Source organism: Pteropus vampyrus, unplaced genomic scaffold (assembly GCF_000151845.1).
Source record: "Pteropus vampyrus isolate Shadow unplaced genomic scaffold, Pvam_2.0 Scaffold300, whole genome shotgun sequence".
Lineage (NCBI taxonomy): Eukaryota > Metazoa > Chordata > Mammalia > Chiroptera > Pteropodidae > Pteropus > Pteropus vampyrus.
Window position 1 is genome coordinate 1664302 of NW_011889081.1, and position 26731 is coordinate 1691032.

Sequence of the window (26731 nt, forward strand, 5' to 3'; positions counted from 1 at the left end):
TCTGGTAAATGTGTCTGGAACCTGGTAGGTTTGCCCTCCACAGAGCCTTGGTTCTGCCTGTCTCGGCAGAGGTCCCTCATCCTTAACTAAAGTGTGGGCTTCCCTCTTCCCTTTGCCAAATACTGCTTCCCTTTCCTGAAATAAAAGCTAGATCTCTCGTCCCATAGACCAGTGTTTCAGCTTACAAGAGATGATTTCCTAAGTGGAGTGAACAACAAATGAAATGTGAGGCTGAGAGTAGCTGCAGTGACATCCTGGTAATGGCTATGCCTTGGACAAGCTTGGTATGTCCACAGTGTGGTGAGGGGAGGAGAGAGGCAGGAGCAGGTTATGCAGGGCTTGGAGGCGGAGGCAGTAGGGCTTGGAATTGATTATAAGTGTGCAGGGAAACCACTGGAGGCCCCTGAGTGAGGAGTATGTGATCCAGCTTAGTGCAGAGAATGAATGGGGTGCTAGTTAGGAAGCTACTGGAGTTATAGGTAAGAGAACTCCTGCTCTTCCATCCAAATTTGCCCACCTCTTTTATGTACTCCTTCTGAGTTGCTTCAGCCTGGAACTTGGGCAGGAGTCATCCTTGACACCTTCCACCTGGAAGCATTCTGCGACATCCCCTCCAAAGTCCCAACTATGTCCAGGCCCCATGGAGGACATTGTTGTGGCTCCTGTACTTTGAAGCTTTTGTCACAATCTCTAGTAACCCCGTTTTTGTACAATTATTTGAAGGTGGCAGTGACTCTTTAGTGTGCCTCAGAATCATCTGGGGAGCCCCCTAGGCCCCACTTCAGGCTTGGAATTGTGAGAAAAGGATTTGGTTTGAATCCCTAACAGCGGGGCGAGAGAAATGGAATGAATAGCCTAGTTTTGCTGGTGGGTGTTGGTTCTTGAGTTCCACAGTCTTGGTGTAGACAAGTCAAGCCTTAAATTTGCCCTTTCACTTCTTTTAGGTATTTGGCTTGCCTTGGTTGGAAGAGACTGACTTCCAACGGTCTGGAAGAGTATGGCCGAAGACTTACAAAGACCCGGGAGACGTTAACTGTTTCTGCCCGAGAGCCGCCCTTTCAAATCATCCCGAGTGGCAGCGAACATCTGCTCTACTTTAAGGATTCACAAACTGGGGCCCAGCTAGCCGGGGAGAGTCTAGGGAAGCTCTGTGCTCTGCCTACCGCCCTTGACAACGCGACACAAGGTCACGGAGGTCCCCTCCCCAGACCCGACTGTCCCCATGATGCCACTGAGGTCCCTGCCCACCCGCCGGCTCAGGCAGCGGACTGGGCAGCCCGGCGCGCACCGTGACGTCACCCACCCGCGTCCGGGGAACGCCCCGCCCCTGGCGCGCGCGGCTGCGCGGGCGCTCGACACGACGGACATGGCGCGTGAGCTGCGGGCGCTGCTTCTGTGGGGACGCCGCCTGCGGGCGCCGGCGCTGGCAGCCGCCGGGGCAGGTGAGCGGTTTACGTACCGGCGGGCAGGGGCGGGTAGGCATGGCCCTCTGAGGCTCGGAGCCCGCTTCATTCTCTGGGAGACGGGTACGGCACCCTTTGCGCGGCACGGAAAACTGAAATTTATGCGCCAAACGCACGACGAGCGGCGAATGCCGAGCCCTCGGTGTGTCCTGGTTCCACAGGACCCCGCGCTGCCCGGGTGTCCCCAGGAGGTAACGCGGTTGAGCTCCGGCCCGTGTGACTACAGCAGGGGCTTCTTTTCGGGCTAGGATGAGGCAGAGGGGCCGCGCGGGCTCTTCTTTCCTGGCGCCGAAGACAGTTTCGGAGAGTGAAATCCGAGGGCACGTGTGCGCTGGGAACAGACTTCAGTAGGCTGATCACTTAAGTCCCATAGTTGGGCTTTTCTTTCTCTCCGCCCGCCAAGTTATTTTATACACTAGTAATACTTGCTCCCTCGTTCATTCGACACAAACCAGAGTGTCCACTCCGTCCTGCATGGCACAGTGCAGCGAACCAAACCGAGAACCGGCACCCCGGTCCCTGGGATTGGTAGGTGCTGAAATAAATATCGAAAAAAAAAATAACCACAGTCTCTCCTTTCTCACTCCCCACTCGGAAGTAACCACAGATGAACCTGTTTTCTTCCAGGCTCTGCACAGTAAACACATGTATAAATATACGTGTCTAACTTTTTACATAAAAAGGCCTAAACCGTATATAGATTATGCTACAAAATTTTTAAAGCTCCTACACATCTTTTCGTCAGTATGCACCGTTCTACGGCTTTCCAGTGGCTGCATAGTATCCTATATTGCGGTTGTATCATCATTTACTTAACATTGTCTTATTCATAAACGTAATAAAGATTATTTCCGGGTTTTTTTGGAGGGGCGAGGGTTATTAATACTGTGTAGAATAGGCGACTATTTAAATCTTGTGCACGTGTGGTATTTCTTTAGAATTACAGATTTAGAGTTTTAGAATTGTTGGATTGAACCTGTGCGTATTTGAAATGTTAGCTGATATTGCCAAATTGCTGTCCAAAAATATTTTATTGTTTTATGGTCCTATTAGCAGGGAATAAGACTACCTATATTAAGGTGTCTTCTCCAACACTGACTATTACATCTTTTCTAAACCTATGGTGTATAGACTATTTTTTGTTTAATTTACATGGATACTAGTAAGACTGTTTTCATTTAATAGCTGTTTGTGTATCTTCTATGAATTTCCTTTTCATAGTGTTCACAGTTTATTATCTGAGTTTTAAATTTTGGTGTAGTCTCTTTTAATCATGATTTTTTAAAATAACATGCACTAGCAGATAAGACAACTAAGTTTTATCACTTGCTCATATCCAACATCTTTTTTGGATTTATTTTCTGTGCTATCAGTATATTCTTGTGTTAGTTCTGCAGAGAAAGTCTGTAGGTTGTAAATTTTCTAAGCCCCACCATATCTAAAAAGATTTTTAGTTTGCTCTCATACTTGGGTATTAATTTGGCTGGGTGTTGCATTCCAGTACAAAATAGTTTCCTCTAAAGAGTGATATTGCTCTGTTGTCTTCTAGCATCCTTGTTACAGATGAACAGTCACATCAACTTGATTCTTGTTTCTTTAGTAGCCGATTGTCTTTTTCCATTTCTCTGGTGGTTAAGATTTTTTTCTTTTTATTGTTCATGTTCTAAGGCAGCAGTCTCCAACCTTTTTGAGCCCCTTTGAGCCAGGGGCTCGTGCTCCTATGAGAATCAAATGCCTGATGATCTGAGGTAGAGCGGGGGTAGTGATGCTAGTGCTGGGGAGTGGCTACAAATACAGATGAAGAAGCTTTGCTCACTCGCCTGCCGCTCACTTCCTCCTGTGTGGCCCAGTTCCTAACAGGCCACAGACTGGTACTGGTCTGCAGTTTAGGGTTTGGGAGCCCCTGTTCACTGGTACTGGTCTGCAGTTTAGGGTTTGGGTGTTCTGATTGTGTGTTTGTAATTCATTCTTTTTACCACATAGTGTCACTTAACATTGGAAAGACACATCAGTTTTCAGTCCAGCCAGATTTTGTTTTCTGTTTTTTTTAATCTCTTTCCTTTAATAATCTGTGTCCTCTGCTGCTATTTCTTTTGCAGTGGTTCAGACATTCTTTTGCTTGAATCTAAAATACAGAACCTGTTCTTGGAAGTCTTCTATATTGCAGTTGCCCTTGACATCGTCACCTGGATAAGTATGAAGGTATAATTGTTTGGATGGATTGATTGGTGAATTTAGCCAAGAAAATATCCTATACAGTGTGTGTGGAGGGTAATAATATGGTATGAGAATTCACTTATGCAGAAAATTCAGAATTCTTCTGTATTCTTTCCTCTTTTCCTGGGAAAGTGTTGCCAGATTTTAGCATGCGCTTGGGTTCACACCTAGGACTCTGACCACATGTCACCATCATCCCAGTCTCTGTGGACTTTTTGTTTTTCATTTTTGTTTATGACTTAGTTTATCAACAAATACATATATATTTTAATTTTTTTAAAAATTTTAATTATTTATTATTATTTATGACTACAGCACCTGGTCTTCCTAGGTGGTCTCCCATCCAAGTACTAACCAGGCCTGACCCTGCTTAGCTTCCGAGATCAGACATTGGGCTTGTTCAGGGTGGCATGGCCGTAAGACCATGGACTGTGGCACCTGGGACTTCAAAGATGACGTGAGCCTTTTGTCTGGGTTAGTGGGAACATGTGGCTTCCAGGCAGTATACTGGGTTATGCTGGAGCCTTTTGTCTGGGTTAGTGGGAACATGTGGCTTCCAGGCAGTATACTGGGTTATGCTGGAGGCATGTGTGGAGTATCAGGGAGCACAGAAATGTAGTTGACTGTGTAAGCTTCACAGACGAGAGCATATATGGGCCAAATCTTGAAAATTTCAGGCAGAGTAAGGAAGTGCCTCTTAATTTGGTTTGACAAGAAACTAGGAGTATATGGCAGTGAGGGTGAATGAGGCTAAAAATTATGTCCTTTCTCGTCTGTTATATGTAAACATGGGAAAGGACCACATCCTTCTGTAATCATCAGGATAGTCACAGTGCCAGATCTAGGTCAGTGTTTAGAGAACTCATCTGCAGTCACTGAGCTCCACACACACCTGACTTTCTACAGTCCCTCAGGACCAAGTGGCTGATTAAGTAATTTCCTTTATTGTGAATCTTAAATTGACTGGTAGTTGGGAATCAGCAGTATTACAACCAGCAAGTAATTCTTTCTCTTAAAATGTATATTCATGATAGCATGAGTTTCAGAGCCTGAGTTATCTGGAAAATGAAATGTTAATACTAAAAATATAAACTACCGTCAGATCTTTCGCCGAAGCTCCAGCAAGTATCAGAAGTAACTGATTTGCCGGTAGACCGATGATAAAGCTCTTTTCCAAAGAAGAGAGATGACCCTGAAAAATCAACAATAGATTTAGTCTCCAAAAGCAAATGTGTTTGTGTTGTAAGGCAGTTAGGCTAGTGGGTTGGTCATATCATGTGGCTAGGAAACTGCCATGGCCCCCGCATTCCTGAGCCCTATTTCTTAATCTTGCAGGATTCTCTTGTTCTCAAGGTTTGACATTGCTAGAATGAGATCATGAGGCAGTCACGGTAGAACGGTTGGTGCTCAATTTAAAGTTTTATGCTTTTTCCGTTCTCTGTAAGCTCAGATCTTTGCTGGAATTTTCTGCCTTGGAAAGGGTTGAGGAGTTCGCTTCGAGCACCAGAAAGGTCAGAAGAGTGGGATTCCCCTGTTTGTTGGAGGGCTCAAGCATTGCACATTTGTTTATTTCCCACAGTGAACCCCACATAGACCCTATCCAGCTGAAAAATAAGTACTTTTATTCTTTTGTTGATTTAATTTGCTCCTTCCCTCTGTTCTTTCTTTGGGGCACGTGCTGTTTAATTTCTGCCCCTAACGCCTCTTGTGCTTCAGCCTTCACAAGTATTCAGGCAAATTTCAGATGTTCCCAGGCTATTTTTGTCATGAGAGAAATAGCACTTGCTGGCCAGATTTCACTCTGTATCTGTGAGACAGCTGTTTATGCTGCTAATATGGCATGATGATATAGGTTTTGATCCTTAACTGCTTAGAGTTTGAATGACGTCATCTGTATAAACTATGGTGCTGGGGCTTAGGGCCAGCAGCAGGAAAATATGTGTGTGGCTCTACTGCCCAGGAGGTACTAGGTGGGCCTTTATCATAAGGGCGTGAGATGCTTGGGTGTGTGCATGATCGGAGAGTGGGGAGGTTGAGTGATCTGAGCCATATGCAGAAGATCAAACCAACCCAAATGTAATAGATTAGCAAAGGCCTTCTTAGTTATCTGCTTACTTGGCCAGAACTAAGACCAAAGAAAAATCTCCAGATGTTTTGCTACTGCCATGCAAGAAGAGAAGGAATGCAGCTCAAAGAAAGAGGTGGGGAAAGTGATGTTTATGAGAAAACAGTGTAGGGAAATAAACATTTCTCACGCCCCCCCCCCGCCCCCCGCCAATGTCAAACTCTGGGTTGTAAATATGGCATAGCTGATTTCCATAAAGGAGATGGTTACTGAGGCCAGTGGTGGTGTTTATTGTCTCAGACCACAGCACTGATTCAGGAATTAATGAAATATATCCAGTTCACACTCAAAGTGAATTGCTTTAGGTTCAAAGTCAGAGGATGTTCTTGAATTGCATTTTGGGTGCCCTTACTGTAGCCAGCTAGATTTTTTGTTAAACACCATCCGACTCAGTCTTGATATGGAAGACTCATCTTTTCCTAGGAAGCTACTCTTTGCTTAGTCCACTAAGAAATTCTGTAACATTTAGTAAAGATAGATTTCAGGATGTTTATTTATGGTATAGCTAGTTATTTCTGCTAAAGCCACTAGGAATTAGCTAGAGAACCAGTGTTTATTCAGAGGCCTCATCTCCACTTGCTTTTTAACCAGGGGAATGCTGAGTCATGGGTGTAACTAATTTTAAAAGAATGGCTCAGTATGTAGCAGCCATATGATCAAGAAATGTGATTGGAATATAAAAAACTAATTTTCAGATATCCAAAATGAATACCATATTTAAAAAAAAGAGCAGACTATATAGTCACACTATTATGAACAAATAGAAAGGTCAAAGTCTTTCTAGTGGAACTGGATATGTCAGGTAGCTGATATGGCACTATGAAGGAGAAATGAAGAAAGCACATTGCCATTGTAGTTTGCTCACGTCAGTATTCTAGCATTTACAGAGAAAGGAGTGCCTGAGTGAATTTTGCATGAAGCTTACTTTTAAAGTAGTAAAACATTTCGTTTTAATCATTATGATTAAAAGACTTTCTAAAACAATCATTAGATGGAATATAACTGAACCTTTCTTTGATGTTTCCAGGGCCAATAGTGTGAATGACGGTCCTCTTTAGTAATACACAGGCCCTCTGGGATGTGACGGCTCTTGAAATGGCATCTTGAGTATTTCTGACTTTTTAGCCTCCTTTACTCTCATTTAACTTGCCAGGCCTCCCTAGGGCTGTGTTCCTTCCTCCTCTCGCAGGTTTTAGATGTGGGCTGGCAAACTAGATGATAAAACTTGTTAGCAGCACATTTTTTAAAAAGAAGGATTGTGAGTGGGGACTGGAATAATCTTATGTGACTAAAGTCGGGGTATGGATTTTATGTACTGTATTTAGACTATTCAGAGGTGCGCCTCTCCTTCGTTTTTGTTTTGTTTCTTTATATTCAGGGAGTTGATGTTTCTTGATAGAGTGTAAGTATAAGACAAGTATAAGTTTATTAGAGAATGATCTCAAAACAGGCTCTGAAACATAGTATGGTTTAAGAAACAGTGAAAGTGTTAGAGAATTCCAGAGGTAAGAACGTGGAGATTTTTGAAGGAATGCAAATCTTTATTTGATATATAAGTGGAAAATGAAGAGCTTTCTGTCTACAGTATTGATATACTTAAACCTTACGTGAAATAATTATAGAACTTAAGAAACAAAATGTTTAGAGAAATTTCAGATGTGAATCAAATAGCTAACCTGTGGTATCTGGTTAAAATGGAGAGAATAATGGAACTGTCCAAGTTGACTTACTGAAAAGCAGAGAATTTCATGCTTACAAGCATAAAACTATGGTAAAATAATTGGAGGTGTTCTGGGGCGGGGAAAGCTAGAGGCTACATTCCAAAGAACTGTAGTTTTCCCAATATAGTATTTCCACTTTGTGGGAGAGCATTAATTCTGTTTTTCAGTGATCTGGAAGTACTTTTTAGTTTACAGAATTTTAAACTTACAGAGTAAACTTATTTTTTAAAAAAATATTTTACTGAACCCAAAGCTTTAAAATTAGAGATGTATAGGCTGAAATTAGATAAGTGAATTTCAAACTTTTTTTCTCATGAACTCCCTGTAAGAAATGTATTCACATCATGACCTGCTATACAAGCATGTATATACACACACACACACACACACACATACACACACACACACATACACACTGTACAAATATGTGTACATATTTAGCTGAAAGTTTTATAAATACTCTTATGCTACGCATTCTTCTGCTTTCATTTTTAAAAAAGTTTTACTTTAACCCACTGAATTGACTTCATAGCCACTGGGTCACCGATTTTAACCTGTGGTCTGTGAAACATTTTGTTATGCGGCTGTACCTTCTGAGGAAATAACCACATGTTTATCAAGGGTCTGCTGTCACACTAGCATCATCATGGGAACAATAAAGACATGAGACAGTCAAAGGTTTAGCATACTGGAATATCTTCTACATAGTGTAGTAACATGAGTTCATTAAACAGACATCTGTGGTGCCTGCTGTGTGTCTGACACTGTTCTGGGTGTTATAGGAAACCCAGAGGACAAAACAGACAAAACTCCTGGTTCTGGATGGTGCTGGGGTGGAGTGGGGTTGGACACAGACAGGTAAATGCTATATGGATGTTATGTGAAAAGTTCTGCGAAGAAACCAAAGCAGGAAGGGAATCTTGATAGAAATAGGGTGGTCAGGGAAGGCCTCCACGGAAGGCGGTGTTTAAACAAAGCCTGGACAGAGGCAAAGGTGTCTGGAGAAGAGTGTTTCAAGCAGAGGGGAGCATCCCGTGTCAGGGTCTGGGGTGGTGTTTTGGAGGGACAGCGAGGAGACTGGGGCTAGTGCCGGGGGCGCCCTTGAACAGAGTTAAGTGTGCCTCATTTGTCTGAGTGTGACTTCACAGATTGAGATTTGGGTGATGGGTAAGACTAGGTAGTGAGTTAGAATTAAAACTAACTTTACAGTTTTCTGAAAAATTTTGTGTTTTTATTGAGAAAGGAGTCCTGTTTTCCAGAACAAACTGGTACAGTGAAAAAAATCTTCCACCCTGACTCTCAGTGTACTGCCCAGCTATGCCAGAAAAAGCCTCTGCAGCAACACGCATGTACACACCCACATTCCCTTAGAAAAGAAGAGAAACTACGCTACACTGGGGCATATCATACTATACTATATCGAGGCACAGATTGCTAGTATCCCACAGTGTTGACGCCCCTTAATTTATTCAACCCTCTCTCAGTGGACATTTAGGTTGTTTCCAGCCTTTTTAAAAATATCACAGACAGCCCTGCCAACAGCTTTCTCACACCTTCACCAGAGCTGGCATAACAAAATTTAAAATATTTGTCAGTCTGATAGTGAAAATGCTATCTTGTTTTAAAATTCATTTCTTTAGTTATGAATGATGTAAAGCATTTTTTGTATGATTCAGAGTCATTTATATTTCTCTTGTGAATTGCCATTTTTCTCTTACACTGTTGGCCTTTTTCTTATAATCTGTAAGTGATCTTGCTATGTTATGGAAACTAGCCTTCTGCCACATGTTTCAGATATTTTTCCCTAGTGTGTTTGCATATTGACTTAATTTTTTTGGTAGTATGGTTATTGTTTACTTTTAAATTTTTAAAATTTTTTTATTGAGATATAATTGGCATATAACAGTATATAAATTTCAAGTATATAACAATGATTTGATGTTTGAATATATTGTGAAATAATCACAGTAAGTTTAAGTAATAATTAACATCCATCACCTCACATAGTTACACATTTTTTTCCTTGCGGAGAGAACTGTTAGGATCTATTTACTTTTAATTTTTATGTGGCCCATAAACTTATGGTTCTTGGTTATGTGTCTTGTTTAGAAAGATCTCAAGATGATTAACATCATTAATTGTTAGGGAAAAGCAAGCCATAACCACAGTGAGCCACCACTTCTCACACACTCGGGTGGCTATAATAAAAAAACATAGGCAATAACAAGTGTTGGTGAAGATGCAGAGAAATCAAAACCCTCATACAATGCTGGCAGGAATGTAAAATGGTACAGCATTTTGGAAAACAGTCTGACAGTTCCTCAAATGGTTAAACATACAGTGACCACTTGACTCAGCACACATATTCCTAGGTATATACCCAAGAGAATTTAAAACATGTATCCGCACAGAAACATGTACACCAATATTTATAGCAGCATTATTTATAATAGCCAAAAAGTAGAAACAACCCAGTTATCTATCAACTGATGAATGGATGAACATCATGTAGTTTATCCAGTTAATGGAATATTATTCAGCCATAAAAAGCAGTGGGGTATGGTTACAGCTCTCTTTGCTGAAAACCCGTACCTCCTTTGTAGTATACTCTTATCTTTTAACCTTCCAGATTCCACAGGGCTACAGCCTTCCTTAGTGTGGCCTGCCGCCTCCTAAAATATACTTTTGATAAATATTACTTTTTCTAAAAAAAAAAAAAAATGAGGTATGATAAATGGTACATTTTGGGTGCACCTTGAAAACATTTTGTTAAGTGGAAGAAGCCAGACACAGAAGACCATATATAATGTGATTTCATTTATGTGAACCATTCAGAACTGGCAAATCCATATAGACAGAAAGTAGTTGGCAGGAACTGAGGGGCAGGGGGAATGGGGAGTGACTGCTAATAGGTATGGTGTTTCTTTCTAGGTATGGTGATAAAAATGTTCTAGAATTAGATATTGGTCATGGTTATACAACTTTGTAAATATACTAAAAACCATTAACCTATACACTAGGTGAATTATATCAGTAAAATATTTTAAAAATATCTTATGTTGTATTACAGTGCTTTTAGCTTTTATTTTCACTTTTAAAGTCTGGAATTGGTTTTGATTTAATAAGTGAGGGAGGAAATTTTAGTACTGTAGCTTTAATGTACTTTAATATTTGATAATAGTATTTCTCATACTTTCAAAAATGTCTTTGCTATTTATGCACACTTATTTTTTAAATGAATTTTAGAATAAGCTTGACTAGTTCATAAAAATTCTGTTTGAGTTTTCATTGAGATCATATTAAAAATATAGACTAATTTAGAGAATTGACATCTTTAAATATTTACTCTTCCTATTCAAGGACATTTTCCCAAGCTTTTTATATCCCTATGTAAATGTGTTTTATGCCCCTAGTAAATTTTTCTAGTGTGTTTTATAATTGGGTAATTTTTATAAATAGGTTATTTTATAAATAGGTTATTGATATACATAGCACAAAATCCAAAAGATACAAAGGTGTGAGCAGTGAAAAGCATGTCTTTCTCACTGAAACCCTCAGACACCAGTTCTTCTGGTGGCAGCCTCTGTAGCCAGTTTCTTGAGTGTTCTCACAGAGATATGCTTGGCTTATAAGAATAATTTATGTGTATGTGTACACACACATATATATTTAAACACCATGGTAGCAAATGCAACCTGCTGTTCTGAACCAGGTTTTTTTCCTTAATTTATTTTAAAGATATTGCCTTCCACTGGGCTCAGCAGGCTGTTTCCTGCTGCCCTGAGTGGTTTCCACACAGGGTCACCAGAAGTACTGCCTGAAAGTTGCTCCTGAAAAGAATTCTGTGCAGTTCTTTTGGCATCTCTTCCTTCATTTGAGCTGGTAAAGATTAACTATAGTGTGAACTGGAGCACAGGGCCAAAGAGAGGGTCTGAGATGAGGGAATATTGGTTGCATTGTGCTGGGCCTTCCAGGGCCTGCCCTCTTCCTGCAGCTGTCTTCATTTCATACCTGCAGACCTGGCTCCAATTTGGACTTACACACACTACTCCAGGTGGACTATAGGGTGATCCAGCCCCCTAGCCATGTTATATCCCACAGACAGCAGAGAGCTCCTCTGCTTATGTCAGGCTAAGTTCTAATAGGCTATGTGTACATATTTTTGCAAGTTTAAAGTGACTCACAGCGTTTGAAGCTGGTGGCCAGCCCCCTCCCCTGCAAGCTTTATTTTCTTTTCATTCTTCCTCCTCTTCCTTTCTATCTAAAAAGGAATACATATAATATGTATGTTCAATTTTGAAAAGAAACGTAAAATGAATACGCATTACCTAGCTTAAATAGAAATTACGAGTCCTTCAACCCTTCCCGATGCATCCCCGTCTCTTTCCCAGATGTAACCGCTGACCTGAATTTTCTGGTTTCTATTTCCTTGCTATTCTTTATATTTCTATACATATGTATGTGTACAGACACACACACTTTAATTGAAATCATATTGTGTGTTCTGATGGGACTTTGCTTTTTTGGGTCATTATGTTTTCTTAGTGTTCTCCATGATAATGGTGTAGTTCATTAGTTTTCTCTGCTTATTCTGCTGTGTTAACAGACTTTCATTTCTTTATGTATAATTCCTGACATATACCTAAGTAGAATTGTTGTATCACTTGGTATGGGCCAAATTATTAAGTAAATCAAAGTTATTTTCCGAGAAGAGTTGTAACACTGTATCTTCCACCAGCAGACAATGAAAGTCTTCTCCACACTCACATCCAGTGCTTGGTAGTCTCAGATTTTTTAATCATTGCATATCTGGTGAGTGTTAAATGGTATCTTGTGTCTGTGTATGTTTGATTTTAAGATACACATCAGAAAGTACATACACTACATGTACAAGTCAGTGGAACAGTATTACCTGAAAGGTTTATCCATGCCATTGTTTTCTAATAGTCCATCGTATGAATATATTGCAGCTTATTTCTCCATCCCAGACACAGCCTTTTGGGTTCTTTCTACTGTGGGGCTTTTGAAAATGAGGCGGCTGTGAACTTCATCATGCAGGCATCCTGCCTCACAGATGCAGGCAGTTCTTTAGGGCAGCAGTCGCCAACCTTTTTGGCACCAGAGACCCGATTTGTGGAAGACATTTTTCCACGGACTGAAGCAGGGGGGCGAGGGATGGTTTTGGGATGATTCAAGTGCTTTACATTTATTGTGCACCTTATTTCTATTATTATTACATTGTAAGATATAATGAAATAAGTATACAACTCATCATAATGCATAATCAGTGGGAGCCCTTAGCTTGCTTTTTCTGCAAGTAGACGTTCTCATCTGGGGGTGATGGGAGACAGTGGCACTCAGAGTGTGTTGCTTATGTCCAGTCTACTCCATAATCTCATTTTCGTTGCTGTCACTGCAGAAAACCCTGCTTCACAAAGATAGGATGTTGGAAATGGAAGCAGGCTTTTCAGTGCTTCTGTGCAGGAGTCTCCAGCCCCCAGGCCTCGGGCTGGTACTGGTCTGTGGGCAGTTAAGAACCAGGCTGCACAGCAGGAGGTGAGTGGCAGGCAAGCTAGTGAAGCTTCATCTGTATTTGCAACAGCTCCCCAGCGTTAGCATCACCACCTCAGCTCCACCTAAGATCATCAGGCATTAGATTTCCATATGAGCACTGGTCCCTGGTCACTGGTCCCTGCTGCTTTTGTGGCAGTCTCACAATATTCCACCTTGACTTTAATCTAGAATGTATGGAGATTTTGTTGTCTCAGACATACTTTTAAGGCCACTGTCATTTGCGATCTCAAGCAGTTGATCCTCTTCTAGCACGGACAAAGTCGATTCACCTGACTTATACACAAATGGGTCACAGAGCCATTCCTTCCCAGTTTAGGGGTCTTTTGTGGTTCAGAAGTGATGCTCAAACTCTTTTGAAAGCTGAGATAGGTGATCATGCACCAGCTGGGAGAAAGAAAGCCCTGGCTCAGTCTCTTTCAAAAATCTCTGCTAATGTTTGAAAAATGTCAAAAATCCCAATGTTCACTCATCACTCCGATAATTCCAGTTTGGCTTTGAATGCAGGCACTTTACTGACTTGAACACTGTTTTCCCCTGAAGTGATATTTCGATTTAGGGCAAGGTGAATATGTCACACAAGTAAGCAAGTTTTGTGATCCATTCTGTGTCACTGAAATGTGCTGCCAGTGGTGACTTTTTCTAAAAAATCTCTGGCACTACTCTTGTAACTCAAAAACTGGCCAGTGATCTACCTTTAGAAAGCCACCTCACTTCTCTACATCCATCTCACAGACTGCGCGAACAGATGTGAGTTAAGGGCATGTTTTTAAATGCGGTTGATCATTTTAATCACATCCTGCAAAACGTTAAGTTCAGGTGACATTTTTTGGCTAGCCAGCTTTTCTCTGTGGATGACAGTACATAGACTCACATTCAGAAGCTATCTTTTTGACCCAAGTAGTGAAACCAGTAAGCCATCCAGTCATGGCAGCGGCTCTGTCTGCATATACTGACACATAATGACCAATTCAATTTTTCTGATATGTAATCATTCAAAAACTTGAATAGTTCTGCAGCTGTGGTGTTGGTTGGCAACAAAAGTGCACATAACATGTCCTCATGCACATTCTCCTGAAAAATATATCGCACAGAAACAAGCATTGTTGTCAACATCTGTAGACTCGTCAACCCAGATTGCATACCATGGTGACTCATTAATCCTCTCTAACAACTGTGCCTCAGTATCTTCTGCTATTTCATCAATTTGTCTAATTATGGTGCTAGCTGAAAGAGGAACACGTGCCACCTTTTGAACTGCAGCCTCTCCTAAAAGTTAATGACAAATGTCCTTTGCAGCAGGCAGGATCAGGTCTTCACCAACAGTAAGTAAAAGGCTTCTTAGCTTCAGCAATGCGGTTAGCCACTAAGAATGATGCTCTCAGTGCAGACACATTTAGTGAAGTGTGGCCTTCAATAATTTCTTCTGTTCTTCGTGTTCACATTTTTTTTTTCTTTTGAAAAACTCTATAAAAGGCTTGTCTTTTAATGCAGGGTGCTTGGTCTCCATGTGGCGAAGTAATTTTGAAGGTCTCATGGCTTTGTTGGATAGCCTGTCGCCACATATTATACAAAGCGGGCTTGGAGAATGTGAACCACCTGTTGCAATGAACCCGTAATTTAAGTAAGACTTGGTATTTTCTTTAAATGCAGCCTTCTTTTGTTGGTGGTCTTAGAGTCTGCTGCTGTCTCATCATTGGGTCTTTCTCCTTTTTCAAAGAAGCTCTCCAGGGACATTAGTTTTTCACTCATTTTGGCTAGGGTTAGCTTGCAGGCTTACCCAGTCTGTGACTGAGACAAGTGCTCAGTGTGGTAAAGAGGCGCAGACCAAGCTGGTAAATAAGTAAAATGATGGACGGGCCACGTGTGGACTAAAGTAAGTGTTGGATTCTGACTGCCACCAGATGTGGCTGTACAATTGAAGTTTATCAACTCAATTGCCACTATAAAGCCTGCCACCAGATGTAGCTTAATTGTCACTTACTGATAGAGTTTTGATATGAGTGTGCAAGCAATTGATTTATTATGGTCTCTGTATAAAACTTCTCTGCTAATGTTAATCTATATTTGCAGCCACTCCCTAGTGCTAGCATCACTGCCTCAGCTCCACCTCAGATCATCAGGCATTAGATTCTTATAAGGAACACTTGACTCAGTTCCCTCGCATGCGCAGTTCACGTTAGGGTTTGCGCTCCTCTGAGAGTCTAATGCCTGATGACCTGAGGTGGAGCTGAGGCGGTGATGGTAAACCTGGGGAGCAGCTGCAAATACAGATGAAGCTTCACTTGCCTGCCGATCACCTGTTGTGTGGCCCGGTTCCTAACAGGCCATTGACTGGTACCTGTCTGTGGCCTGGGAACTGGGGACCCCTTCTCTAGGATATGTAACTAGGAACGAGATTGCTGGGTTTAGAGTATGTGTCTTTTAGTAAAAGTAATCGTGACTTTTTTAAAGTGGATCCTGATTTACATTCCACAAAGTCTGTGAGAGTTCCCTGTGCATATCTGTGCTGACACTTGAGATTTCCAGCTGTTTTAAATGTTTGTCAGTTTGATGGTTACAAAACGATGTTTCTCTTGGGATTTTAATGGATTACTAATGAAATTGAATATCTTTTATATATGGCTTCTTGGACATTGTTTTGTCTTCTGTAAAATGCTATTTATGTCTTTTGACCTCATTTTTTCCTAGATTTACTATTATGTATTTTCGTATATATTGTTTATGAGTACTCATCTTTTATTAATTATTCTTTTGTCAGTTAATAATAATTGTTGCAACTATGTTCCCCCAGTTTGTGGCTCGCCATTTCACTCTTATCTTGGTGTCTGGTGGGGTTTTTTTGTTTTGTTTTGTTTTGTTTTTGATAAACAGAAGTTCTTAATTTAGTCAAGTACACCAATCTTCTGTGGCTTACCCCAAGGTTCTTCAAAGGCCTGTGGGTCAGATCAGGCTTATGGCCTATTTCTGTGAATAAAGTTTTATTGGGACACTGACCTGTTCATTCTTTCACATGTTGTCTGTGACCACTTTCCTGCCATATGGCAGAGCTGAGCAGCTGTAAGAGAGGCCACAGGGTTCGAAAAGTCTAAAATATTTACTGTGTTCCCCTCACAGAAAAAGTTTGCTAACTTCTGTTTACCTCAAAGCCATAAACATCATCTATTTTTTCTATAAAAGTTGTTCTCTGATGTATTTCTACCAAACAGGAGTGCGAGCCTCTTTTTTGTAGCTTTACTCTGTTTCTCTTTGCTGGTAAACTTTCTCATGGGCATCATTTTCCAGATTAGAAAGGAGTTGCAAACTAGCAACCACAGGCTCATTTTGTCTATAAATAAATTTTGTTTGGTTCAAACATTTAAAAAAGCAATTGCAAACATTTAAAATCAAATTTCACATAATTATTTGAGTTTCTTATTTCTTTTGAAAAATTAAAAGTTCTGAGAGTCTTGGTCTACATTTGACAATGGTGAGTTAGAATATTGTAGCAGCTGCTGCCTGCTACAGATGGGCTTGCCCTCTACAGTGTGCTATAGTACCTATACTCTCATTTGCTCCTTCCTTCTGAGCCCATTAGTGCCATTTCTTTTGCTGTTTGTGTGTGTGTGTGTGTGTTTGTGTGTGTGTAGTAGAGTTAATTATATTGATTGATTGTGTACTGCTAAACTAGCCTTGCATCCCTGAGGTAAACCTGCTTGCTCATGATACAGTATCATTTTTACATATTTTGGGGTTCGATTTGTTAATATTTTATTCAGGACCTCCCTGTCTGTGTTCATATGGTATATTAGCCTATTATTTTTATTGTGTGTGTGTGTGTGTGTGTGTGTGTGTGTGTGTAGTGTCTTTGTCATGTTTAATATTAGGGCTATGCTGTTCTCATAAAACCGATAGGGAAATATTCCCTCTTTTTCTATTTTTGTGAAAGAGTTTGTGTAAGATTGGTGTTATTTCTTGCTTATATGTTTAATAGAATTTACCAGTAAAAATTCTGGGCCTAGAATTTTATTGTGGAAATGTTTTTGAAAACATTCGCTTTCTTTATTAGATATAAAGCAGTTCAGAATTTGTTTCATCTCCTGTCACTCTGGATAGATTTTATTTTTTTCAGGGAATTTGTCCATTTCATCTAAGTTGTCAACTTCCTTAGCATAAATTTGTTCATAATCCTCCTGATGTCTGTAAAATTTGTAAGGAGATCCCCACCTCATTACTGATGTTGGTAACTTGTATTCTCTTCAGTAGTCTAGCTAAGGGTTATCAGTTTTTTTGATCTTTTTTAAGAATCAACCTTATCTTTGTTAATTTCTCCATTGTCTGCCCCCCCTCCCCTCGCTTTTTTTTTATTACTTTATTGATTTCTATTCTTTGTTACATCTTCTCTTCTCCTGTCTTTGGGTAGACTTTGTGCTTTTTTTTCCCCTAAGGCGAAAACTTAAGTCATTGATTTCAGTTTGTCATTTAGTATTTGTCCCTTCTCATTCCCCGCCCTTCTTCCTTTTTTGCTTTCTTTTGGATCAAGTAAATTTTTAAAAATCTATTTAAGTTTATCTAATGCTTTTTTAGCTATACCTCTTTACATCATTTTTTAGGTGGTTACTCTGGTGGTGAATCCAGTGTTTAGCCTTAACTTTTAATAGTCTATTTAGAATTACTATTATAGCACTTTGTATAATATAAAAAACTTGCTACTATATAGGTATGTTTTATTTCTCCACCCCATATGTTATATGTATAGCATATACATATGTTATAAACCCACAAGACAGTGTTTTAATTTTTGCTTTAAGCTGTCATATATTTTTTAAAAAGAAATTAAGAGAAAAATACTTTTATATTTACCCGGGTTACCGTTTCTGATGCTCTACCTTTCCTCTCGAAGACTCAGGTTTCCATCTGATATTTCCACTTAACTTGAAGAACTGTAGCATTTCTTTTAGTGCAAGTTTTCTATTTAAGACTGTATAGATAGATGAACCATTGTCTTCCGGCCTCCATTAATTCTGCTGAATTGTTATCTGTCATTAAAATTATAGTTCTCCCATGAAATGTGGTGGTCTCTCTAGGTGTTTCCAAGATTTTCTGTTTATTTGGTTTTCAACAGACTATGGTGTGCCTAGGTGTTTTTCTCTGAAATTATTCTGCTAGTGGTTCATTGAGCTTTTTTGAATCTGTAAATTTATGTTTTTGACCAACTTGAGGGGAAATTTTCAGTCATTAATTTTTTAAATATTTTTTTTTTCTGCCCTATTCTGTTTCTCCTCTCCTTCTGGGAATTAAGTTACATGTTTGTTAAACTTTTTCTGTTGTTCCACATATACCTGACACCCCGTTTATTTGTTTTTAATATTTTTCCCTGTTTCATCTCAAATAATTTCTCTTGCTCTATTTTCAAGTTCACAGGCTTTCCTCTCATGTTTCCATTTGGTTATTAAGCCTTCTAGTTAATTTAAAAATTTCAGATATTTTATTTTTTATATCTAAAATTTCCATTTGGTTCTTCTGTTATTGTTTATGTCTCTGATATTTTCCACCTTTTCCATTTTGAGCATACGTTATGTCATATAATATTGTAACAGCTGTTTTAAAATCCTTGTCTTCTGATTCCAACATCAGGATCTTCGTGGCATCATTGTCCATTGATTGACACTTCTGTTGAGCTGGGGTCACATTTTCCTATTTTTCTGTATATCAAGTAACTTTTTATTGCATCCTGGACATTGTGGATGTTACCTTTTGGAGTCTCTGGATTCTGTTATATTCCTCTGAAGAGCTGTTGTTTGTAAGTTGGACCCCAACTGCAAATACTTTCTCTTAGGCAGCAGTTAAATTTTTATCCTTAGCTGTGTTGCTTGCAGTTTGCCCCACACATACGTGGTTTAGGTCATTAGTTAGAGATTTAGAAGAACTTATTCACGGAATTTGGGGTTCCCTTTCACTGACTCTCTGCTTTCTGGGTCCCTCCCCTCACTTTTCATGTTCTGTGGTTACCCCAATCTCTCCTCTGGTTCTTCAGGCCAGAAAAAGTATACATTGCATATATTTTCTCTTGAAGTTTTAGCCACCCTTTACTTAACCTGCTTTTGATTCTGCGATGTTTGCTTCTTTCCAGTGTGGACTCTTTTCCAGAATCTGTCAGCTTTTGTTGATTCCCTAGGGCCTTCAAGTAGTCTTTTTGTTGTTGTTCCTAAGTTCATAGTTGTTATACACAGGAGGTTTGGTTAGGAGGTTACATCTCAGCCATACAGGAAGTAGTTCCTCTGTGTAGTAGAATTAAGACAAAAAGTGAAATAGTTCTTATTCACATTATATACTTGTTAAAATGGAAGATTGTCTGATTGTGATATTTAATTCCAGAAAAATAATCCATGTCTTTCTCACAGTTTAAAATACTGTATGTGTGTATCTAAAGCAAATAACTTAAGATGCAATTATGAAATACAACCATAGTAGTAAGAGCTATGGCTGATACATGGGAAAGATGAGTGATTTAAAAAAAAAAAGCAAAAACAGCAAGTGTTGGCGAGGAAAGGGTACCCTCATACATTGTTGGTGGGATTGCAAATTGGTACAGCTGCTATGGAAAATAGTATGGAGGTTTCTCAAAAAATTAAAAATGGATATACCTTTTGACCCAGCAATTGCACTTCTGGGTATTTATCCAAAGAAAACCAAAACAATAATTTGTAAAGATCTGTGCACTCCAATATTCATGGCAGCATAATTTACAATAGCCAAGATATGGAAGCAACCTAAGTGCCTATCAATAGATGATTGGATAAAGAAATTATGGTTCACATATACAATGGAATATTACTCAGCCATTAAAAAAAATGAAATCCTACCATTTGCAACGACATGGATGGACCTAGAAGTTATTATGCTGAGTGAACTAAGTCAGACAGAGAAAGATAAATACCATATGATTTCACTTATATGCAGTATCTAAGGAACAGAAAGAACAAACTAGTCAAAAACAGACTCAAAAATATAGTGGACAATTTGGTGACGGACAGAGGGGGTGGAGGGTTGGGAGGCTGGGAGAATGGGGTGAAGGGTTAAATAAGTACAAATTAGTAGTTGGGTATGGGGAGCATGGCAGAGGGAATGCAGTTAGCATTAATATGATGGCTAAGTGGAAGTCAAGGGGAGGGAGGGAGCAATTGGGAGGATCATTTTATGAACACTATAGATGTCTAACCAGTGTACTTTATACTTGAAACTAATTTAAATAAATAAATAATTTTTTTAAAAATGTGAGAGAAATACCCATTGTGTTTTGACTCATTTACCTTACTTGGTAGCCCCTGTAGGCAGTTGCATTTTTAATTGCTGCTTAATTAGTCAAAAAATGGCCTTGCAGGACTAATAACGCCATCTATTGGCTGACTGAATGTTAGCGTGAGCATAGTGATGTTTATGCTGATAAAATGATTGTAAAAATTGCTGCTTCCCCACTAGATTCTTTGGCATCTGGAGAAATATGGATGTTCTTGCTTTCATAAAGTTTGATACTAAAAAATATAAGCTTGTTAATTTAGCAACAAATTTGGTAATTTGTTACACAATAACAAAAAGTTAATAGAAGAAATACCATAAACTGGCTTATAACAGGAGTTTTAAATGAGCAGCACAGAAAATAAGTGCTCTGACTTCATAGTAGGGAGAGATTATTGTGAACTCAGTACGGGAGGTTTGATGGAAGAGAGCTTCATGCTGGATCCTGAAGCAGTTCAGGTGGAAAAATGGGATGTGGTTGCAGGTGAAAGAAAGAGCATGTGCACTGGCAGAGGTAGGTGTGTGTGGTTGTGTGTGTGTGTGTGTGTGTGTGTGTATGTGTATTGTGAGATTCAGATTATTGGTGCTTCCCATTTTGTGCGACCCCAAACCACTAAATAGATTAACACTGTGACATTGTAGCCTGACACTGAGGTTTGTGGTTTCCCCATAGGGTGTAGAGGAAACATGAAGACAGATACTATGCAGACAGTGTGTTTGTAACTGGTTCAAGCAGATTTATTGCATTATTGGTTTTGTTCTTAAAGCCATTGTAGGAAGTTCAGTTAACCTGAACTCAAATCTGCTCTTAATAGTGCTCTTGACTAATGTAATCTTGGAATTATGTTGGAAGTCCTCGTTGGAAATACAGATTGCTTGTTTTTTCCCCTTTTTCGAACTATGAAGACTTATATTACTCCCATTATAAACAACATATTAAATCCTTTCAAACATATTCTGAGTACTAAGTAGGGAAAAAAACAATAGGAAAAATAAAACATGGGAAAATGGTTTAATCTTGGAGTGAGGAAGGCCTTTACAGACAAGACTATTTCCTTAATGTATAAAGAGCTCTTACAAATCAATAAGAAAAAGATGGAAAATGTAGTAGAGAAATGATCAGAGGATATCAAACAGTCCATCAACAAAAAAGGAAATAGAAAGTATTTTAAAATATGGGTGGATGCTCAATCTTGTTCATAAGAGAAATGTAAATGAAACTACAGTGAAATTTTTACCTGATTGATCAGCTAAGATTCAGAAGTTTCGTAACAATGTTGGCAGGAGTGTGGAGGTGACACACTCATATATTGCTGGTGGGGATGTAAAGTGATTCAGCCTCTCTTTAGGTTGACATGGCAGCACTGACCACAATTTAAACTGACATAACAGTGGACCTAGTCATTTTACTTCTAGATATATGCTAGGTTGTATACTCACGCTTAAATGAAATGACGCATGTGAAAGAATATTCCTTAAAGCACTCTTTTTTTATTTTGAAACATTTTATTTTGAAACGGTCTCATTCTTTACAGAGATATTACAAAAACAGTACTCTGGATTCTCTTTCCCCCTCACCTAGTTTCCGCTAATGTTAATATCTTACATAACCATAGTACAACTATTGACAACTGAAATAACACTCATACAACAATACTGCCAAGTAGTCTGCTGATCTTATTTGAATTTAGCCAGTGTTCCCATCGATGTACTTTTTCTGGTCCAGGATCCTGCGCTGCACACAGTTGTCTCCTCTAGTTTGTGATGGTTCCTCAGTCTGCTTGTCCTTAAAGACCTTGGTCCCTTTGAATTATACTGGCCAGTGTTTTGTTTTGTTTTTATTGTGGCTAGTTATTTTATAGGTGGTCCCTCAATTTGGGTTTGTCTGATTTTTTTTTTTTTTGTGATTAGATTGAGATACATTTTTGGCAAGAATGTGGGGCCGCGGCAGAAGGGAGGCCATGCCCTCTTCACCACACCAGGAGTTGCAGGATGTGTGTTTACACAGGTAGTTTATGGGGATCTCAAAGTACTAAGCTGTTAGCCTCTGAATTTTTGCTTTCACATGATTTCTGGTTTCTTTTGGGGTAGGGATGGTTTTTTAGCTGAGAGAGGCAACAGGGGAACGCAGCCTGTTCTTTTCTGAGAGACCGAAAGACAAATGGCAGGGAAAGGATTCTGTTAGCAGAACAAAGTGGGACAAGAAGTAAGGATAAATGATCAGTTCAGTAAATTCTGCTGCTTTTATGCAAATGGAGTGGATCAAGAATAGTTTACTCCAAATGAAATTCACCAGCAGGGAAAACCATCCTTTCTTGAGGGCAAGATATGTTATCTGGTGTTTTTTGCGTGTGTGAACAAGAACTTATGAAGCACTCCCCTCTATGCCAAGACTGAGTTCGATGGGCTAGGGAGAGAGGGGCAGAGGCACCCCAGTGTTGGTGACTGTACAGGTAGTGGTACAAGGGGCATCAGCAAACCTGTTGGGCCGGGGCTTCCAGAGTGAGGTGGGATTCCAGGTTTGTGGGGTGGTTCGGTGGCAGGCCAAGAATGTCTCCTGAAGCATTTAGAGTTGACGAGGTTGCGTTCAGGAATAAGTCCTCCAAAACTGGAGAAATAAAATGGAATTGGTGTCAGAAGATGCATATGTAGAAATTTAAGAGAGAGCTTGGAGAGAACAGTGCTTCAGGAGACCAGCTCAGAGTTATGCAGGGATCAGGGACTGGACAAACAAGGTCCACGTGGCTGGAGGTGGGGCAGGGACCATGGGAAGTGCTGCCTGCACATCAGTGCTGGAAGACGACTCCGGAAGACCACACTTGTGTCCTTTCCTGTGGCCAGGTAGAAGGGAGTGGTCGCTACGCCAGGTGGCAATAGGAGTATTAGATGAAAGAATGTTTAAAATGCTGTCAGCATTTGTGGAGGCTGCTCACATGGAGACGTCAGGAACTCCACCAATCTGTGATTGCCAAGCTTTCTACTCATCTCTGCCGCAGGAAGTCCTTCACCCTCCTCATTGTAGTGGCTCAGATGCTTACACTCCTGTCAATCTGCAGTTGTATTGTTCTTTGTTGAATTCAAATCTAGATCCTATCCCGATGTGAACTTGGGCCTCACTGCCCTCAAAACATCTCTCCTTTATCCCACTCACTGGTTTTGTCCCTGAAGTCCTACAGTGCCTTAAAGCAGAGGGGTCCCTCCTTTGGTGGGGAACGTGCTTATGTCTCCAAATGTGTCTGAGTCCTGTCCCTGGTGGGAAGGCAGTATGGGAACTTGCCCACAGTCTCTGCCTGGGTGGGGAGCTGGCTGGGAGCACAGGGACATCAGTGCTGCTGGCCTGGTGCATACTGTTCAGCCCTCTAATCAAATATTTAATTCCAGAGGATATGCCCCAGGTTTTTGTTTTGCTTTGTTTTTAGCTGTATGGGTAAAGTGAACACTGCAATTAGGCACAGAGAATTAAATATTTAGACTGTTTGGAAGTTGAATATTTTCTGAGTTGGGAATAGATGCATTTAAGGTATTCTGCATAGAGGTAAAGGCTAAGGTCCCGACAGGAATAAGCTTAAAGAAAAGGCAGGTTTTTATACCTCGTAGGTATGTGGAAGTTGATATGTTAATTTTTAAAATCATAAGGTTATTTGTATACATTCTGAATCACTCCTGTCCATTCCACATGCGTAGTACGTACCAGACGATGCAGTTGAGTGAGGCCTAGACTTTCACAAGGGGGGTCTTGTCTGTCTGACCAGTATCCTTGAAAGCATCAGGCATGAAGCTCGTACTAACTGAGGCCGGTCTCCAGACTGGTGGTCCTGGAGTTGGTGCGTGACACTGTCCTGAGGGGCTGCTAGCAAAGATTGGTTCCTGCTAGTTACACTACTGATGTCTGCATATGTTTGTAGCATCTGAAGGCAGAGGATGCATCTGTCAGCTAGACTGGGATCAGCAGCGTCAAATGGACAGGTTTCCCATCTTCCCTTGCAGTGTTCTGGCTCCTGCCTGCCTCCTGCAGCTCTGTCCCTGAGTTCTGATACTTTCTTGGTATTTGACATGTGTGAAGGTATGTTACCAAATATGTTTGTGAATAAATTAGGATATTCTGTTTCTGGTAACTCTCCTTTGCGCATGTTTGTCTTTTCAGAAAAGCCAATTCTGTGTCTTTGGAGGGCCCCTATTCAGTCCATTTGCCCCAGGCGAAACCTGGCTTCGGGCTTCCACGTTGGCCGGCTCTTCAGCTCGCAGGCTGCTGAGGATCACCAGGAGGCCCTGCACTCCATCATCGGCAGCACGGAGACTGTGCAGGGTACCGCTTCGGCCGTGTTGGGTCTGGGAAGGCTCAGCTTGTGCCTGGCTCTCAGGGGGAGGTTTTTGAGGTAGAAGCAATGATTGATGGAACCACCCGCTCGCTTCAGAGGGAGGAAGGTCTTGGTCAAAGGGATGGTTCCCCGAAACAATGAATGTATCCGTTCCTGTCTTCGCAATGAACTTCTGACTTCCATCCTAGTGTGTCTTGCCCCCTCTGGTGGTCACCCATGAGTTTGCAGCATCTTCCAAGTGGTGATTCACGGCACATCTGCTAACAATCATGCAAGCGGGCCGGAAACTCAGTATTGGCCCTGCCAATGCAGGACCGCACGCTAAAGTTATCCTTTTATTCCTAAGAAGTATAGAGAAGCAGTCTCTGGAGCCAGTCCCAAAGTGAGTCCATTTCTGGCTTTCAAATGAGACAACAGAATCTATGATGTTTAGGTTAAGTAGAGAGTGAGGTTTTCTTGTTCTTTTGCTTACGAAGTAATTAATTTGGAAACCACTGTTTTGAAGAATAGAATTTAAGTTCTGGTTGGTGGAGCCAGACTGATTCTCACGACGGGACACTTTGGGAATTGCCGGTCTCCGCAGTCCCTTGAGGTAGCCCAGAACCCAGGCATGCAGACCTCACTGGTGGGAGGCGGATGAGGGCTGTACTCCCCTTCGCCCCTTTCTGTGAGGAGAGAGGGGAACCGCTGGGTTTGTTTTGCTCCTGAGACCTCCTGTCTGAGAGCCCCAGAGAGTTGGTTTCTTTTTGTTCACTGCTTTGGAAAATGTTTAAAAATTATTACCTTAAACCTCTTTTGAATGTAACATAGCATATTTTGTGAAAATAGAAATTAAACTTTATCAGTTGTGTCTGTGATTCATTACTAGGTTCTGTTTCCAAACATGAGTTCCAGGCTGAGACAAAGAAGCTTCTGGACATTGTCGCCCGTTCCTTGTACTCAGAAAAAGAGGTACAGTACCTGTGATCACTCCCAGTGCTAGCAAGGTTTCCTTTGGAAAACTGTTTTTCTGTGTTCTGGGGAAATGCCAAATGATACATTAGCTACGAGAATGCATTAAATTTGGACAGGTCCTGATTTTGGCTACCACCAGCAAGAGTATTTTTACCAAAATCTGTTTGGATTTCATGGATAAATATATCCAGATGAGGCTTTGGGCCAGATTGCTTCTGGGAACTAATGAATTTCAATGTTGATTTGAAAGGTCCCCAGAAGGGTGTGGGAGCCCTTCCGAGATTAATTTCTGTGGTTGTCAGTTATGCTCTCAGGCCGTGTCTGTCTTGTCACCTGGCATAGCCATCTGCAGTCTAGTGGAGCTGTTGGTCTGGAGGAAGAAGATGCCCTTGCCCTCTATGGGGTAGAACAGGAAGAGGGTACCAAGGATCTTTCTGAAAAGATTAAGACCGTCTTGGAGTGACAGCCCATGGAAAAAGCAAGGAACAAATGGGCTGTTGTTTCTGTGTTCTTTATTGCTAGAATGCAATATTTTGAAGAAGAGTAAAACACCAAATTCCAAAGTTAAAAGGGACTTTTCAGGAATTATTTCCACGTCTTGTGCTGTTAAATGTTATATTCACATCCGTATGATAGCCAGCTTCTGTTCCTGTGGGGGTCAGATTAGCCCACTTCCTCCCCTCACCTGTGTGCTGGTCTCACTGTGAGTGGAAGTTTTGTTGGAGGTAAAGGTGTTTTTCAGACACTGGTAGGTAAGTGGGCCTGTGGCCCTTTTTTCTCCTCAGCATTAGGTCTGGTTTTGGTTAATCGCACTAGACCAAATGAAGCCAGAGAGTCTTTTGTTTTTTACGGAGTGTAAGAAAGAGATGTTTTGGGGATATTTCATCATCCCTGGGTAAGAGTTAGGAAAGAAGTGGTTTCTCCACTTCTTAAATTTTGAGTTAACGGAACAGATTGATACCTAACTTTAGGCTTGATTTTCAGGAAGGAACAGTAGAATTAGAATTTACTACATAAAGCTGTGTCGAAGAGAAATGATCGCCTTTAAACATTTTGTGTTCTGTCCTGGAGAAAGTGCCTTTG

The 26731-nt window shown here is 40.6% G+C and overlaps 1 protein-coding gene and 1 pseudogene across 1 annotated transcript in view; one reads left to right on the forward strand and one right to left on the reverse strand.

The window, feature by feature from the left end:
- Positions 1–1294: 1294 nt before the first annotated feature.
- TRAP1 (TNF receptor associated protein 1) overlaps positions 1295–26731 on the forward strand; it is a 45689-nt gene continuing 20252 nt past the window's right edge. The window contains exons 1-3 of the mRNA XM_011376514.2: positions 1295–1442; positions 24520–24681; positions 25563–25645. Coding sequence (XP_011374816.1) covers positions 1367–1442; positions 24520–24681; positions 25563–25645 — 321 coding nt within the window. The 5' untranslated portion in view covers positions 1295–1366. The remainder of the gene's footprint in view (positions 1443–24519; positions 24682–25562; positions 25646–26731) is intronic.
- On the reverse strand, positions 3987–4102 carry LOC111730085 (annotated as a pseudogene).